The 19,374-nt window shown below is 33.4% G+C and overlaps 2 protein-coding genes across 2 annotated transcripts; both read left to right on the forward strand.

Moving 5' to 3' along the window:
• Positions 1-2,954: 2,954 nt before the first annotated feature.
• Positions 2,955-5,702, forward strand: LOC143566722 (iron-sulfur cluster assembly SufBD family protein ABCI8, chloroplastic-like). The gene is made up of 2 exons (XM_077053347.1): positions 2,955-4,419; positions 5,268-5,702. The coding sequence occupies exons 1-2, from the start codon at positions 3,013-3,015 to the stop codon at positions 5,484-5,486; spliced, it is 1,626 nt and encodes a 541-aa protein (XP_076909462.1). The 5' UTR covers positions 2,955-3,012; the 3' UTR covers positions 5,487-5,702.
• A 1,051-nt stretch (positions 5,703-6,753) lies between these two features.
• Positions 6,754-14,164, forward strand: LOC143566723 (DNA topoisomerase 1 alpha-like). The gene is made up of 16 exons (XM_077053348.1): positions 6,754-6,829; positions 7,455-8,443; positions 8,539-8,733; positions 8,914-8,994; positions 9,573-9,632; positions 9,931-10,025; positions 10,150-10,306; positions 11,098-11,223; positions 11,355-11,435; positions 11,623-11,713; positions 11,850-11,983; positions 12,531-12,599; positions 12,688-12,777; positions 12,856-12,959; positions 13,647-13,815; positions 13,906-14,164. The coding sequence occupies exons 2-16, from the start codon at positions 7,532-7,534 to the stop codon at positions 13,972-13,974; spliced, it is 2,433 nt and encodes an 810-aa protein (XP_076909463.1). The 5' UTR covers positions 6,754-6,829; positions 7,455-7,531; the 3' UTR covers positions 13,975-14,164.
• The last annotated feature ends 5,210 nt before the right edge of the window (positions 14,165-19,374 follow it).

Raw genomic sequence — 19,374 nt, forward strand, 5'->3', positions numbered from 1 at the left:
GTGTTTATAAATATATACAAACGCACGAAATCGTCAAAGTCTCAACTGTACCATTTCTATCACTCGATAGTATCTAGTGGTTTTCTAAATAATTATTAACAAAATTTTCATTGTCCAAGTTATTTCCGATAACAATATTTCATGTTATCCAATTCTTTCAACACTTAAAGATATAAACGATATACCTCCTCGCGTACGGTTCGAGTCTAGAAATCTGCTCAAAACCCGCATGCAATGCGATCCGGATACATCAAGGCGTTCGTTTTTGCGTCACGAACATTTCTCCGGTCTTGGATCGTCCTTACGACACCTCAAAACCTACATGCAACTCGTTTTAAGAAACTATTTTCGTTCTATAATCTGACCAGTAACTTACTAATCTTATAACTCACCATCTAAACATCTGATCATAGATCCCTTCGGTGAAATCAAATATCTATATGTTAGAAAGGTTCACCGAAAATTTCAGCTCGATCTGATGGCCAGATTTACGGGAATCTGCATTTCTTTAGAGCTGTGTTTTCAAAATCCGCCCAGCGAGCTGAACAATAAAACGGGTTTAGAAACCCAGCCTAAGCAACTCCAATCCTCATCTCCACCGTTCAAAATGATTATCTATGGGTTATGAACCTTCTGTAAAAATATCAAGATGATCGGACCGTTAGATCTTCGGTTATAGACCGATCTTTGTGGACATGCAAGAATAATACAATCTGTCCAGATTTTAAAACTTGTTTTTAACAAACTTAAGCTCAAAATTTGGACGATCGGAGCTTACCATTACGTTCGGGAGGTCGAAAAATGGTTACAGGTAAAATACGGAATTTGGCCGTCACCGGACCACCACGCTGGACCACCACCGGCCACCGCCAGACCGCCTCGCACCACCGCCGGACCTCCTCGCTCTACCACCGGAGTTCTCTGCCTTCTCTCTACTCTCTCTCTCTCTAGATTTCAGAAAATATGTTGTTAAATGGATAAAAAGTGGGGTGACCCACCTTATATTGGTGCGGTTTGGAACGAGTTTTACTATCGCGTTTTGGTTTCTCGCTTCAACGATCCCGCTACTTCGAGTGACGTTGTATTTTCCAAATTCATTTCATCAAAATAATTATTCCGTTCTCGATTTAAATTTGTCTCATTAACTTATTATATCCGCTAATAAGTTATTATCGATCGTTTACCGGTGTCGGTTCTGTGTTACTCCGAACTTAATAAACATAGCATAGTTGATTTTCCCCAAAACAACTCATCCAAAATTATGGTGTCTATTCGGTTTATTTTATCCAAATAATAAACCTCAATTACGGAGATAATATCAACTTTTACAAGCTCATCGGTACATGGGCTTTAACGACCGTGTTCGAAAATACTAATTTGCGTTTTCCCGCTTCGTTATAACTCAGAATTGAGCCACGTTTTCGCCTGTGTTCTTGGTTTTCGATCCTATAAAATATTCAAATGGATTCACCCCTGGACACCTTCTTGAATGTCGGGTTAAATTTTCATACGTTTAACCGAATACGTTCGTTTCTCTGTTATTTATCACCGGAATTTCTTTATTCCGTCTCACTTCTCACATGTTTTATAATATATATATTCCCTTCATTTTTAGCTTAAAATACTATATTTAACTTATGGGTCTTAGTCTTCACTTAATCCAGCCTAAACATGTCCTAATCTCGTTTATGAAATATAATAATACCTTTTATTTTGCCGGGTATCATATGTTGTGTGTGTATATATATATATCACACACATTTAATATAATAATAAGCATACAACACATGCCGGCGACAAAAATTCGTCGCCTTCTCCCTTATCGCCCCTATTATCGCATGGGGGCGGTGTCCCCTCCGAATATCGTCCCTCGTCGCCCCGTATGCATGGCTTAACAAACGGTGGTTTTCTAAATTCTTTAGTATGCTAGATCAAATTAGCAAAGTTTGTCAGTTTTGGCCAGTATGTTCTTGAACTCGATTGCTTGAGTGTCGTTATTCATCCATCTACTTTGTAAAGGCTGGTCTCAATCCAAACAGTAGAATGACTCTCCTTACCAACTAGTTGGTTTTGACCAGTGGTATATCAAAAGCTGTAAAAGAACCGAACAAAGGGTCGTTGATGTTTATCTTTTAAGTTTTTATCAGACAAACAAACAATTCACGAGCACCTTACCAGACAAAATTTTGTGTTCGTGTTTATTCACTAAGGATATGAACTTGTTCGCGAATAATTCACGAACACAAATGAACACAATCTTTTATTTGATTTGACTAGCTGAGAATAGTTGGTGTCAACAGTTTAGTTCGGATACCAAGTCTGCTATAATGTATTTTTTATCATTCATATTCACATGCTAATTTACATATAATTTTAATCATATGATACCGGTATTATATGGTTTATATATATATTTGTTATAAATAATTTTGCTTAAATCTATATAATAAGATTAAAAATGTCGTTAATAACTATTAAAAACCTTTAATGAATAAACAATTAAACATAATCAAACAAACATAACGAACATAAACAAATACTTTACGAAACAAAATTCTTTGTTCATGCTCATTCAAACATTAAACGAACGAATATAAAGGAACTTTCCGTCAAACAGTTCGCCAAACGTTCGGTCCACTTACATCCCTATGTTACAGGTCAATCTCTCTGACTTCATGTGACGTCCAAAGACCAGCCAACCTGTCCCGCTTTTGATAGAGGTCAACTTTCATCCCGCCATAAACTCATCAAGCAAGCTACAATAACTCATGACCAGAGTTGCATTTGTTGTGCAACTACAACTATGTATGTACGGTTGTACACGTGTATTGATGAAGTTTTAACCCAATCAATAATTCAAGCTCAACAATTTGGAAAATATTAGGGCTCGTGGTAGACATACGAATGAGTCCTTAATTACAGCCACACACCACATAACATACCACAGCACCACATATCATCATCATCATCATCATCATCATCTTCCAAATTCCTGCAACACCCACCAAATCCATGGCTTCCATCGTCCCAAACGGAGTCTTTTCAACTTTCTCTTCACAACCCATTTCAGATACCCCCAAATTCTCAAAAGGGTCTTCTTCAAATCTCAATTTCACCCCCAAAATCACACCCAGAACCCCCAGGGTCTTGAAGACCGGACCCGAAGCAAACACCATCCAATCGGACCCAATCACTGAAAGTAACGACGACCCACTTCACAAATTCCTCAAACGAGATTACAAGTGGGGTTTCAATCAAGAAATTGATTCGTTCACCATCCCGAAAGGCCTTTCGGAAGAAACAATTAGGTTAATTTCGTCAAGAAAACAAGAGCCTGATTGGATGCTTGAGTTTAGGTTGAATTCTTATTACAAATTCTGTAAGATGACTGAACCCAAATGGTCTGATAATCATTACCCACCAATTGATTTCCAGAACGTTTGTTATTATTCCGAACCGAAAAAGAAACCGACTTTAAACAGTCTTGATGAGGCTGACCCGGAACTCATTAAGTATTTTGATAAGCTGGGGATTCCTTTGAATGAGAAGAAAAGATTGGCTAATGTTGCTGTGGATGCTGTTCTCGATAGTGTTTCGATTGCCACGACTCATAGGAAGACGTTAGAGAAATCGGGTGTGATTTTTTGCTCGATTTCGGAGGCGATTAAGGAGTATCCGGATTTGGTTAAAAAGTATTTGGGGAAAGTTGTTTCGACGGATGATAACTTTTACGCTGCTTTGAATTCGGCTGTGTTTAGTGATGGATCGTTTGTGTATATACCGAAAGATACGAAATGTCCGATGCAGATTTCGACTTATTTTAGGATAAACGCGATGGAAACGGGTCAGTTTGAACGGACGTTAATAGTGGCGGATGATAGAAGTTTTGTTGAGTATTTGGAAGGGTGTACGGCTCCTTCGTACGACACGAATCAGCTTCATGCTGCTGTGGTTGAGCTTTATTGTAACGAGGGGGCTGAGATCAAGTACTCGACGGTGCAGAATTGGTACGCTGGGGATGAGAACGGGAAAGGTGGGATTTATAACTTTGTGACGAAACGGGGTCTTTGTGCGGGTCGAAAATCCAAGATTTCGTGGACCCAAGTGGAAACGGGGTCTGCGATTACTTGGAAGTACCCGAGTGTCGTGTTGGAGGGTGATGAGTCGGTTGGTGAGTTTTATTCAGTTGCGTTGACTAATAATTATCAGCAAGCGGATACGGGTACGAAGATGATTCATAAGGGGAAGAATACAAAAAGTAGGATTATTTCAAAGGGGATTTCGGCTGGGAATTCGAGAAATTGTTATAGGGGTCTTGTTCAGGTTCAGTCGCGAGCCGATAATGCTAGAAATTCGTCTCAGTGTGATTCGATGCTTATTGGTGACAATGCAGCTGCTAATACGTACCCGTATATTCAGGTATTTGATTTAAATTTTATGCTAATTTAGAGGTTAATATATGTTTTTTGAATAGTTAGTTTCCTAAAAGAGAACTATATATAATATAAGAAATTATGTCAAGAACTTTAATATATAATTAACCTCTAAACGAGCATCACTTACCTCATAGCAACCATATTGAAGTAAATTTTATTAATAAACATTAAGCGAAAGACTTGGCAATATTCTACTTATATTTATTTTTCATCAAGCAATAGCCTACCGGCCGTGCGCACACGTATATAGGGGCATTTATTTCAGAACCAGTAATATGCTGAGACTGTATAATGTATTTGTATATATTGCTTTAAATGTGATGCACAAGACGGTTATGTAACCACATATAATTTTCTTTTTCACTACTTCTGATTAACTCTTATGCACCATGTATAAATGCATTATGCGGTCCTCTTAGTTCTAAATTCATACATGCGTGTGTATTCCACCGTGCAATGAAGCCATCAAAACTAAGTTTTCCATATTACCTTTAATTAAAATTACTATCACAAAGCTCAAAGAAAGCATTCAATAACCTGTCAAAGGGTAAAACTGTCATTTTACAAAGTAAAACTCCGTGTTTTGTCTAGTGGACAAATATTTTGCAACTGAAGGAGCATGACTAAAAAGGTTGCAACAATCAGTAAGACATTATTTATGTGCTTTATTACAAGGATTCCAAACCACATGAATGTTCATTAGTACTTCGAATCACAAAGGATCATGGATGATCTCAAAATATAATTGTACTTAACATTCCGAATCGGACTCCATATTCAATGTTATGAATTTTTTGTTTTATTTAATGATTCTTGTTTATCGTTTAACAGGCCAAAAACCCGTCTGCTCGTATAGAACACGAAGCAAGCACTTCCAAAATCGGGGAAGACCAACTTTTCTACTTTCAACAAAGAGGGATAGATTACGAAAGAGCCATGGCTGCAATGATTTCTGGGTTTTGTAGGGACGTGTTTAACGAGCTTCCTGATGAATTCGGTGCTGAAGTTAACCAATTAATGAGCTTGAAGCTTGAAAACTCGGTTGGTTAAGAACACCCAGAAATTGAATGATGAAAAAGTTTGCATCTTTGATCTGTTTTTAGCTTTTTGTGTGCTTTGTATAAATGAATCAGGTCATATACATATATCATATGTAAACCTTATAAGGACATTGCAGCTTGTTCACATATATTGGTAGTGGTAGCCACTGTAATGCTTGTGTTATGACTTATGACTACTATAATAAGACCTTTTAAGTCGACATTGTAGACTCGTGCGATCTTATTGTTTTCGACATAAACGATAGATTAAAATATAAAAATTGTTAGATTCTGTGTAGTTGTAAAGCCCCATCATTAGGACGTTATCCAACACATGATATCTGAGTTAGCAATAATCATTACCCAATTATTATTTTTTAATTCTTTTCTAGTTTTTTTAATAAAAATAAAAATTTTGATTAATTAGAGTTTGTTGGGGGTTACTATGCACATAAAGCCAAAAGCACAATGGGGCGGTGTTAAGGCGTTATAGGAGCCATGTAGTGTCCCACTAAGCATGGTTTTTATACAAAGAAATGACCAAACTCGTTTCAAATAAAACTTATGGTGCAACGTCTGATAAATATTTTCTTACTATATATCTATATTAATTTTGGGCAAGCCAAGTGTTATATAATTATTTCGTTACTAACCAAGATACCAATTTTAACAAAGATAGTAATTTATGGGTTTTAGTATCGGTATCCGTACCAGTTTAGCCAGCTTGATACTTAGAGTGATTCAACTTATTTGTTACCCGTGCCAATACTAGTACCAAAATTATTGGAGATTTTAGAAAAACCAAAGTGGTTCCCAAGCAGATGTTATATCGAAATACCGATACCGATACCGATACCTATGCTCGTACCTGTATTGCACCAATAAACACAGTACGATACTCGATACTCAGTTTTATTGATATTCGGTACGTAAACTTCGTTATACATAATAATGCACATTTAATAATAATAATAATAATAATAATAATTGTTTAAATGATAATAGTAACAATAATACCAGAATATAATCAATATTTAAAATAAGTCAGGTAAGAGGTTAATTTAGATTTAACTTTTACGAATCGATCACTGAACACGGGTCAACCAGCAGCCCGAAGGCGAGCCCAAGAATAATAAAAAAACTTAAAAGAGGCTGATTTATTCTAGGTAAAGAATAACAATCTCATGCACTGACCCGACCCGTTTACCTTCAACCCGATACAGAAATTCTTGTTCATATTTAGCGTTTTCTTTCATTCTTCTTGCCTTTGTGAATCTCTCTCTCTCTCGCATAATCGGAGTGGGCTCTTTAGGATCTAGGGTTCCACCACCACCTTCTGCCGCCGTACCACCGGTACAACACCATTCACCTTTTTCTCACTCATTCATCCGTCCATTATTATTATTACTATATTTCAGACTTCACATATTCAACTATCAATCAACCAATTAGCAATTAGCTAGGTTTTCTATTGTTTCTCGTAGCTTTAAACGTTCTTATTCGTTTTTAGGTTTAATCCGTATCACTGCTCTCTGTAACAATAACATATAACATAACTTAGTTCTGATGTTTTCAAATTACAAAGTTCTTTTAGGTCGTATTTCGTGATTTTCTATTTCAAATTAATATCATAAATAAAAATTTTGCAACATTACCAATTTAGTATTCTGCAAACCCTAATTTGTTTTCAGAGTCTCGCAATGTAGGATTCATCAAGGTTATATATACACTTGTATGACAATATATTCGATTTGCATGTGCATTGTGCATGATTTATTTGGTTAGTGATGATTTGATTCTAATAGTTGTGTATAAATTCATAAAAGTAACATTAAAATTAGGCATACGGGATGTGAATGATATCAATGTTTCGATTGTATTATCTAAAAGCTGCAATGCTTGAGTTTGCATGTTGTTTAAGATTAAAAAAGGGAATCTTGTTACCACTTACGGTTATGTAATGTTATTGTTAATGCAGGTTGGCAGCCACAGCTTAGAGGAATAAGTGCAGGACCGTGGGGATTGAAGTGTTATATGATATCAAATTGACCAAAAATGAGTTATTCGTCTGACGAGGATAATATGCTCTTGTCTGTTATAAGGAATCCAAAACTTGATATAGCAAAGTGTACTTCCCAGCCTCCTAAACCAAGCAATGATTCAGACTCTGATGATGATAAACCATTGAGTACTAAAATTTTAACTGTATCCAAAGGAAACATTAATCATGCCAAAAATGGGGTCCATACAAGTGTGTCTGCAGCTCCAAAACCGCAACTAAAAGATGATGATTCTGATGATGAAAAACCATTGTCTACAAAACTCATAAAACCGAATGCAGGATCAGCAAACAAAGTTCATCAAAATGGTTCTGCAGCTCCAAAACCGCAAGTAAGAGATGATGATTCTGATGATGAAAAACCATTGTCTACAAAATTCATAAAACCGAATGCGGGATCAGCAAACAAAGTTCATCAAAATGGTTCTGCATCAAAAGATAATCAATCAAAGAACATTGGTGTTAATAAGCGACCGTTAACTGAAGAAAGGTCTTCAGGTCAATCCTCGGTCAAAAAGTCAAAGCTTTCGGATTCTTCAACACCTGTCAACCGCAAACCAGTGGGTTTGAAAGCGGAAACCAAGTCAGATGATGATGACCACCTTCCAATAATACAAAGAATAAAGAACCAAGCTTCATCAAGTTGTAAACCGTCATCTTCAAAACAAAAGGTGATTAAAAAGAGTTCCTCATCTTTAAACCAAACCAACAAGAAGTCAAAGAAAGTGGTCAAAAAGTCAAACTCAAAGTATTCAAAGCCGTCAGAAGTCCCGCCTGGTTCTGGTGAAGGGGAAAAATGGAATAGTTTGGTTCATAATGGTGTAATTTTTCCACCTGCATATAAGCCTCATGGTGTTAAGATGCATTACAAAGGGAAGCCTGTTGATTTGACCCCTGAACAAGAGGAGGTGAACTCTATTCACTTATGTACACACGCACATGCAGTCATGCACATATACTCTTGATTAAGATTTTCTTATGTTTGTGATTGTACATATTACAGGTTGCAACAATGTTTGCAGTGATGTTAGATACAGATTATATGACTAAACCTAAGTTTAAAGAGAATTTTTGGGGCGATTGGCGAAAGATTTTGGGGAAAAACCACGTGATCCAGAATTTGGACGACTGCGATTTTAAACCAATTTATGAATGGCATCAGAGTGAAAAAGAGAAAAAGAAACAAATGACTACAGAAGTAAGAAATTTAGACATTTGACTGATCTTTAAGCAAATATGTCATCTATGCTTGTTAGCAACTATGATAAATGTTGGTCATGATAGATGAATATTATAGACATAAGTTGACTTATAGTCAACGGTTCTGGATACTTAATATAATTCGACAAGTTATCATTGCAAGAGTTGTTTTGTGTAGGAGAAGATGGCGTTGAAAGAAGAGAAGATGAAGCTAGAGGAGAAGTATATGTGGGCAGTTGTTGACGGTGTTAAAGAAAAGGTGATATCTAGATTTTTATTTGTTTCTAATACGCTAAAGTTGTGTTAACATGTCTTGTGTTGAGAAATGACTTGATTTAAAGTCACATTATCTTATATAACTTTTGGTTCCAAATAGGTAAAGGACCTTGGCTTAAATAATATGTTAGAAATATGATAGACAGCGATTTAAGTTTATTTAGGTTTCTTTTTGTTGCCATGTGTTTGTGAATAGTGGTTTTTACTTGCCTCGCAGTGAATGGACATAAAAATATATCCACATGTCTAATTAGTAATTAGACCATCAGAAAGAAATATAATTTGTATATTGATATTTACGCGTTATAAATCACTTTTATAAATAAATAAATATGCAAATATTATCCTAGAAAGCGCATTTGTTGAAGTGTTGCTAACTAGCTATTAAAGTTATGTCATAATATTTATCTATCATAACTTATTTGAGTGCAAGAGGATCAATAACCATTGCATGTTTATTGATCATTCCTGCACATGACTAAGATTATAAAACATATTATGTGTTCACCGTTCTTTTTTATTTCATTTTCTTATTAAAGATGTCTTTAATTAATAATGCAGATTGGAAATTTCCGAGTTGAACCACCTGGTTTATTTCGAGGCCGTGGGGAACATCCTAAGGTTTGAATGACATCTTTGACCCTCTAATGGAAGATTTCATTTTTGTGTTAATATCTTATATTTGGAAATATAAAAAAAAATACAAATCCCTTGATATTGTGTTCAGTTATAGTGGGTAGATTTTTACATGTAACCAGAACCGACTCATTAACCTCCGTGGCTCCGTAACCAAGTTTCAAAAAAGAACCACCAGTTTTAGTTATTGTTTGGTTTTTGCTCACCCCTAGTTTCAGTTATTTAACAAATAGTAAAACATTTTCACCAAGTCAAGAAAGTCACTATTGCCATTGTTTTCTAGATGGGAAAGCTGAAAAGACGTATCTATCCGAGCGATATAACCATAAACATTGGAAAAGATGCTCCAATCCCAGAATGTCTGATTGCTGGTGAAAGGTCTGTTTAACCATATTATTATTACTACTACTATTATTATTATTATTTTGTTGTTTTCATCAAATGCAAAAGTCCTTTACTTTAGATTGTATCTACTTTTGAAATTAATACTAATGTGTCGCAGTTGGAAAGAAATTAGGCATGATAATACGGTTACATGGTTAGCTTATTGGAATGATCCAATCAATATAAAGGAATTCAAATATGTGTTTCTAGCTGCTAGCAGTAATTTAAAGGGTTTGAGTGACATGAAAAAGTATGAAAAGGCGAGAGACTTAAAGGTAGGTCAGCACACAGCTGGTTGACCAGAAATAATTATATATATATATATATAGACACACACACACATATAATTTTGTGTCAAACAAGGTTAAAAAAACTGTATTATTTCAATAATATTCTGTTTCTAATAAGACTTTTTAAAAGATTTTAAGCCTGTAAAGGAAACAAAAGAACATGAACAAATTTTTGGTCATTTAGTTAAACTAACGACCATGAGCACATGTCTTGTGTTCATTTATGTTAGTGAACGCTTGTTTACGTTCGTTCATTTCAATTCGTTTATGTTTGTTTATGTTCATTTGTACTCATTCAAGTTTGTTAATTCACGTTCATTAATATATATAAATTTATTTTTTTAGGCCATTACAATTTAGTTTAGTTTTATTAACTTGTAAAACTTTAATAAGTTTTTTGGCCTAACACATTCTCAGCTCAGTTATGTTCATTCATCTTTATTTGTTCGTGAACCGTTCGTTTATACTTTATAGTTTATACGATTAATAAACAAACATAAATGAACACAAACATGCTCATTTTCTTAATGAAAAAACACAGACAAGAAAACTCTGTTCGTTTATTGTTCATGTTCGACTGTTTGTTCAGTTACGGTTAAATGAACGAACACGCCCATGCTTCGTTTATGTTCATCCGGTTTGTTTATAGGCCTAGATTTTATACCTCAAAACTACATTTTGGGCAACTTTTGAGTTTTGACACATTTGATTGGTTTCATTTTTCAGCTAATTTTACCTGTTTCTCATAATTTTCTTGTTTTATAATTTGATTATAGCACTGCATACAACGCATTAGAAATACTTACACTAAAGATTTTGGAAACAAAGATGTGACAAAGAGACAAATAGCAGTTGCTACATATCTTATTGATAAACTAGCACTCAGGGCTGGAAATGAAAAGGTACCACTTTTATACCAGTTTTCAATTTATAATTTTATATACTTAAATTTTTTTCAGTGGATGAGTTAGTAATATTTTAAAATTCATGTATGCTTAATTGTTTATAACTTTATGACCTTTTGTGGTTGTAGGATGATGATGAGGCTGATACAGTCGGTTGCTGTACTTTGAAAGTGGAAAATGTCGAACCAAGTCCTCCAAATATCTTAAAGGTTTGTTATAAATTGTATATCTATCTTCTGTGGGTCCCACCTCCAAATATCTTTTGGTAGAGCATTTTCATATGACTTACAAGATCCGTGTAAGGAAAAGTGCCTAACATATGTTTTTTGTTTTTTTTTTTGTTTTAAAGCATCACTGGGAATCTTTTTTAGACTTTAACTTTAATGTTTCTTTCAGTTTGACTTTCTTGGTAAAGATTCTATAAGATACCAAAACGAGGTTGAAGTAGAGCTTCCCGTCTTCAAGGCTATTCAACAGTTCCGAACAGGTTAGTTGACTTTCCTAGAGGAAGTTATGCCATAAGTTTGTACTTATGTTTCTCTAGTTTGACTTTGATATTTCTTTCAGTTTGACTTTCTTGGTAAAGATTTTATAAGTTTGACTTTTTTTTGTACCTATCTCAGGGAAAAAGGGCAGTGATGATCTTTTTGATAAGCTGGATACGAATAAATTGAATGCTCACTTGAAGGGACTTATGGATGGCCTTACAGCAAAAGTTTTTCGAACTTATAATGCATCCATCACATTAGATGATATGGTAACGCTTTCCATCTTAATGTTTTTAGTCAATTTGCAGGATTTGTTTTTGAGCAGTTTTCAATTTACAGTTGCATAATTCTTGTTGTAGTTGCAAAAATTTATCATATTAATATCTTTGATCCATAAGATTTCCTCTTCCTGCATTTGACCAGTAGTCAAAACACCGCACACAAACTATGTGCCTAAATTATTACTCAACTTTGACTTTTGTGCCTGATCCATAAGACAGGCTACTATTTGAATACTACTAATAATAATTAATAGAATATCTTGATTTTAGGACAAGTTTCGACTAAGCAATACAACAAATATTGCTACTGAATAATTCCAAATTAAAAAAATTAAAATGTTATATGCTTGAATTTTGTACTTTTGAGAAAAATTCCCTCTGGAAAGAAGCACTCATATTAAAGAATATCTGAGCATTAATCAAATGTCTTAAATTACCCTTAGATAATTACAAATTATTAATTATTTCTAATGGTGACAATGGGCAAATAAGTAATTCTAACATCTATCTTTGTGGTTTTTTCGGCTGCTTGCAGTTAAATAGGGAAACAAAGGCTAGAGATGTTGCTGAAAATATAGTCGTTTACCAGCATGCAAACAAGGAGGTATTAATTAAGCAACCTTTAATTTTATCGCATTTTTTAATTTTTTAATTAATGTTTTCGGTCTAACACTGCACATTAATTTTGGTAGGTGGCTATCATATGTAACCATCAACGCAGTGTTTCAAAGTCTCATAGTGCACAAATGACAAGATTGAATGAGAAGATAGATGAATTAAAGGTATCAATTTGTCCTTTTCATTATGTTCTCCATTTTTACCATATTTCTATAATATTTTGCAATGATTGTATTTTGTAGGATGTTATAAAAGAACTAGAAACTGATTTGGCTCGTGCAAAGAAAGGGAAGCCGCCGTTACAAGCCTCTGATGGAAAACAAAAGAGAAACTTGAATCCTGAAGCGTAATATCACTAATTTTGTCATTTGTAGTACGGATGTGAATTTCTCGCATGACTAGGGGTGTTAACGAGCCGGCAGTCTCATGTCAAGCTCGAGCTTGAGAATGTCTCATTCCGAGCTCTATTTTTGAAGTTCGAGCTCGGCTTGTAAATAGGTTTTCAAGCTCGAACTTGGCTTATTTATTATTTAATAAGTTATATGTATTTATAATCATTTTTTCATATATATATTTAAATTATACATTATAAATTTTATATATAAATATTTTTTTTAATAATATTTTTATATCTAATTTATAATCGGCTCGATTTGAGTTTTTAGCAAGCTGATCTCGAGTAGCTCACGAGCGGCTTGGCTCGTTTACTCCCCTAGATACGACATGAATCTAACACGAACTTCACGGGTTTGGATATAGTCTAAAGAAGTTCGGGTCAGTTTCGGGTCGAAACATCAAACTTGTTTAGCTAAAGGAGTCAGCCGCCAGGTTCTTGGGTCAAAGCTGTTTAACCGGTTTATTTTTATTACCTTTTTCTTCGTAAGTAAGTTTTATGTGGTAAACTGATTGAGTATTTTAGGATAAAAGTTATAAAACATAAAAGAGAAATTAATTTCGTGTCGAGTTCTACTTTCTGACCTGCAAACACAAAAGCACATACATTATCTTTATTATTGATAAAAAAATTATGCAGGCTAGAGAAAAAAATAGCTCAAACAAAAGCAAAAATTGAGAAAATGGAGCGCGATAAAGAGACTAAAGAAGATCTGAAAACGGTAGCATTGGGTACTTCAAAAATTAACTACCTCGACCCAAGGATAACTGTCGCATGGTGCAAGAGACAAGACGTTCCCATTGAGAAGGTAAGAAATACTTGCTAACGTTTAAAATCAATATATAATGCTTTAATATCATGATTTTAGAAAGACGTTTTTTAATTGAACCTGATGCAGATATTTAACAAGTCTTTATTGGCAAAGTTTGTTTGGGCAATGGATGTGGACTTTGATTTCAGATTCTGATGGTTGTTAGAAGTGGGCCCGCGACTTGTAAACTGACCAAGGCGTGGAAAACAATACCCGACCTTTCTTACATGTTTTTCGTTTTTAATTTAGCTAACTGTCGTATGAAGCTTGTTAAGTGAATTGTGATGAGTTGCTTATTTAGTGACGGTTTTCCGGTTGTCACAAGAACTGAGTTTCTAACTACATCGTCATGTTTTCTTGACAATATGTTCAAATGTTTTAGTAGCTCAAGTGCTCAACTGTGGATATGAGACTGAACATGAGTTTAGAAAAAAGCTTTCTTAGGCTGGTACAACTAAGGTATTAGATGATACTATGGTGTGCAACACAACCGACAAAAAACAAACCCAAATCGACAAACCGATGTAACCGAACCTAAAAAGCCGACCCATATAGAAACCGATGGGTTTGGTTTGTGACTTTGTGATTAAAACGATTCTCGTAATAGGTTATTTATAGGGTATCTTGGAATCCCCCCCCCCCCCCCCTTTTTAACATTTTACCACTAAAATGTTATCTTGGGTATTGTTTAGGTTCGCTGTAAGGTAAGGATGAGCAACAAACCGGAAAAATTTAGCAAATTTAAGTTCAAATGGGTTAGTTATTAGTAGAGTCCAAAAGTTTTTATACGCATTTTTGTTTAAGCTTCCCCACTGAGGTTCATAAAAGGGTAAAAAGAGATGTATGGTGTCTTGGGTTGTTGGAAATTAAAGTCAAAGGGAATATCCTATATTTTTTTTCTAACCTTGCCAGGCATGTTTATAAGAATCTGTATCACAACAGTTACATTTGAGTCGGCATTAGTATGATGGTAATGTTATAGATAGAGAAGTCATCTTAGACTGAAGATTGTCGAGTCATTGATTTGTTTACAAGATTGGCTATGGTCTTCGCAAATAGATTTAGAAGGTTCCAACCTTCATGAATTACAACTAAAAAACTTGCCTAATAATCCAAAGAAAATAGAAAATAGTAATACTGCTCTATTTTTTCACTATATGAAATAAGGGTAAATTGGTAATTTGATATTAAAAGGGGAAATATGTAATTGTTTTTTTGGGTTGAAGAAATATGTAATTTATAGTCATTACCAAGGGGAAATATGTAAAAACCCCTTATTTAGACTTAACTATTAATGCAAATGTTTTATAGAGTTGTCATCTGAAAAATAACACAAAACAACTTTTGTATGGAAAATGAAGATTGAGGCTAGGGCTGTTCAAAAACCTTACGGCTTGCTTGATAAATGCTTGAATAAAACTAGCTGAAAAAACTTGATTTGAAACAACTTGAGTTGAGTTGACTCATTTTTGTAGCCTAGCCAAAATCGACTATGGCTCGGCTCCATTGAGAAACCAATGCTTCCTACAACTTACCCAAGTGTTGTAAGTTGAGTTGGTTCATTTTTGGGTAAGTATGTGATGTACCAAAATTTTAATTTGTTTAAGTGTTGTTAAGAAGATCCCAAAATATGTATATGTTTTAACAAATTAAGACACTAAATGTGTGCATTAAAAATTACATATAACAATAACAATAATCCGTGTCAAAATAAATATAGTTTTATCGGATTAGTCTTTTTTCTATATATATATAAAAACAAATAGTCGAATAATTAGAGTGTATAGTAGGATATATAAGAACGAATAGGAAAAATACAAATTATGACCTAATAAAGTAACAACAAATCAAGCAACTTAAACTCTTATTACCGTAAATCCTCCAAACCTAGGATTTAAATCTATCACTTTACTTTTATAATGAAGGACACCGTAGCACATAAACAAATATATTTGTTTAAAAAAGTGTGGACTTATCTTTGGCAAAATTCAAACCTATTTCGATAATTATAGATAAGAAAAACTTATTTAATCAAGTACGCTGCTTATGTCTACAAATCTTTTAGCATATTATGGTCCGATTCGGCTGGTCTTGATAAAGAAAACGCGTCTAACTCTAAAATACGGTTTTAAAAACTAACAATCAAGTCAAGTCCAGAGGAGGGTTGGTTATGTCAATTGGCTAGCTAACACGGCTCGTTTGGTTAGGACAGATTGAGCTAGTTAATTTTATTTTTCAAATTAGTTAGTTAGATTGTATAATTTAAAAAAAAAATATGCTTCAGTTTATAAATATTATATATACAAATAATTACTTATTTCAAACAGAGAAAAAAAAAAGGATGATAAACGCTTAGTTGATAACTTAATTTTTTTGATATTATTTATATGTGAAAATCTTTGCTCGTTCCCTTTAAAATTAGTGTTGAGCTCTCTCTATCATCTCTATAAAAAATTTATTGGGTCCGTCACTGATAAAAATGAACTAATTAAGTTGAGTCCAATTAACTTTATACTAAATATTATTAAAAATAAAAATAAAAATTAATGGAAAGAAAACTTAAAACTAAAAGAAATGTCATAGTACTAGAAGAAATAGTTATAAAAGGGTAAAATCACCAATTAAAAAACTTAATTGGTGATGTTCACAAACAATTTTGACGCTCAATAAAATATAATTCAAATAAAATACCTTAATCGGCTTAAACATGTCATTAGCATTCTATTTGAATCAGCTAATTCACATACTTGTGATTCTACTTCTAAATTCACGTATCAATTAGTCCACTATGAGATTAAGATCCTTAACCATTTTGAAGTTAGAAAGAAACATGATTATAATATATATGCATATCATGATTTCGTTTGATTACAAGCTCTTTGGTTGCCAACACAATTCAACAAATATTTCACTTATGCCTTGGAGCATTTCCAATAGTAGGAGTCTTGGACGATATAGTCACCACCATTATATCTCTCCTCCTCTTCCTTCCCTCTTCTCTCCTCTTTGCAAATGCTGCTCTCACATCCTCTCTTCGAATTATCTACACTATCAAACACTTTCTTCTCTCTCTTTTAGCGAGGCTCTAGGTGGGATACATATGAACTGCTACTCTCTCACTGAAAAATGCTCTTAGGTTATGTGTTGTGGTTAGGTTAGTTAAGGTGTCACGTCACTGTCACGTATGCAGTGAGCTTTAACTAACCTATCATTTAATATATGCGTTGTGGTTTAACTATATATTTAAAAATGAAAACAAAGAAAAAAATGATTGGTTGAAATGAAATGTATTCCATCTTTTTTTTTATATAATCAGCGTTAAGAGTCGGCTATCTCATCATAACGCGTTATGAAAGACAACTTGGGGATCTTTGTTAACATAGTTGGCCAGCGTGGATCCCGATCATGTCAACATAGTTGGCCTGAGTGGGGTGGCGGGGCGCGACATGTTCGCGCAATGAAGTAGCTTAACTTTGAAAGTCACCGATTAGAAAAAAAATAAAAATTGGTGATCTTTGTCTTAACTAAGGTTGACATCATTTAATGTACAAAGAGGAGAGGCTAAAGAATAGCATTGGATTTCGTATTATTCTTTTGTAATGTTTTAATACGACTAAAATATTCTTTTTTAATTCTCGTATGATAATACATATATTTTTTTTGAGCGGCAAATTTGTTCTCGTATGACTAAAATACATTTTTTATTTCTCGTACCACTAAAATACCTTTTTATTTTTATTTCTCGCATGATATTTAACATACGTTTTTTATATTTTGTTCTATCATGTCCATTTTTTACCCGTCGGTAGATTCAATTAAGTTATATGTGTCCTTTTAACTTTTTTTTAGCTTAAAAAGAAATTAAAAACAGTAAATATATTTCTAACACAGATATAAAATTAAATTAACATTAAAATAAAAAATTCTTATAGCTTTAAATAACAAGCAAATTCATATAAAGGATATATAATTTTCGTACAATATCTTAGCAAAAAATAAACACATGTTATATACCTTTTGTCTGGATTTGAGAGAGAGGATGAAGTCTCGAGTTAAAATTTCACAGATAACAAGAATTAAAAAAAATTCTTCTGTTAAAAAAATACCACACATATATATGGCATAGAATATGCTAGGCAAGTCATAGTGAAATAATATTTCGTGAAGATAGAATGAAAAAATCTAGCGTATATCCACCGTCCATATTTAATAGTATTAGACTATTAGTTACATAACGTATCCCTCAACAATCAACTACTATGTAGATTTAGCCAAATCTTTACTTTTCTCACACTTTTTACTCAAAGTTAACAATAATCACCAAACATGTTTGTGTTTGAAGCATCAAAGCATTATTAGTTACTCGTCATACTATCAATTTCACATTTTCTCTATTAACCTTTCTACTACGTTTGAAAAGTTGGATTTTAATAATTCAAACTGTAACTATTGTAAATCGTTTTGCTTATTTTAATAGGATTGATTTTGCTATCTAAAAGGGGGTTACGGCGCAGCTTGTTGTCCGTTTACTTGCCACTTCATTGTAAATCGTTTTGCTTATTTTTATTTAGCAAAAAAAAAAGTAACTGTTAGTTGATAATAATTCATACTTACCATTTCACAAATAATAGTTCTAATGTTTTACTTTTGTTGCCAAATGCAGTCACGATAACATAACCATCATAGATTTTACACTTAAGTTACATTTGATTTATACTCGATTTCGCTTAAAATAATAAATAGTGTTTTCAAATTGAGTTTTTTTTTTTAACAAATGACGTCGAAGACCAACTTTCATTCTTTAAGACTAAACATCGACATAACATATTTATTAAATTATATATGTGTTTTAGAATAATTAATCTTTAGTCCTTTATTTGTTATAACTATGACGATTCCCATCATTATCATATAATAAACCTATCTTTATTTTGCAAACCAAAGTTTGTTTAATTCTTGCCTTTGGAACTTTAAAAATTGACAAGACTTAAAACAATTGCTGCAAAATGTTCGCTGTCCCTCCTTTAGGGTTCCATAAACTATGCACAACAAATTATTTAACAAAAAAAATTCAAAACTTTTTATTACAAGAAACATAGTTTGTTTGTTTTTATTTATCTATTTATTATGATAGGTGGATTATTAAGAAAGATGAATAGAATGGCGTGTTTCATAACAGTTTTATTGGTTCGATCGGTATATAGGATGGTCATAGAAACCATTGAAAGAGACCACACCGTCCCAACTGATGCAAGTCGGTCGATTTAAGATCAAAACAATTTTATCAGTTCAACCCTATTTGAAACTTGGGACCAAACATTTAAATGAACCAAACAATAGTTATTTTCTTATGTATATACATATTTTTCATGTTTAGGATATATAGTTATGAATATAGATTAAATGTTTATAATCGTGAACCATCTTTATCAATATTAAAATATATTCAACATTTAAAAAAAATAGAGCTTAAACTATCAAACTAGTAAAACTAGCCGGTGCAACCAATCAACCCAACCCGACTAATTTGTTTCCATTAAAACTGACATAACCAGA

This window comes from Bidens hawaiensis, unplaced genomic scaffold (assembly GCF_021521415.1).
Source record: "Bidens hawaiensis isolate Kalapana, Puna unplaced genomic scaffold, B.hawaiensis_p1.1 tig00023041_1, whole genome shotgun sequence".
Lineage (NCBI taxonomy): Eukaryota > Viridiplantae > Streptophyta > Magnoliopsida > Asterales > Asteraceae > Bidens > Bidens hawaiensis.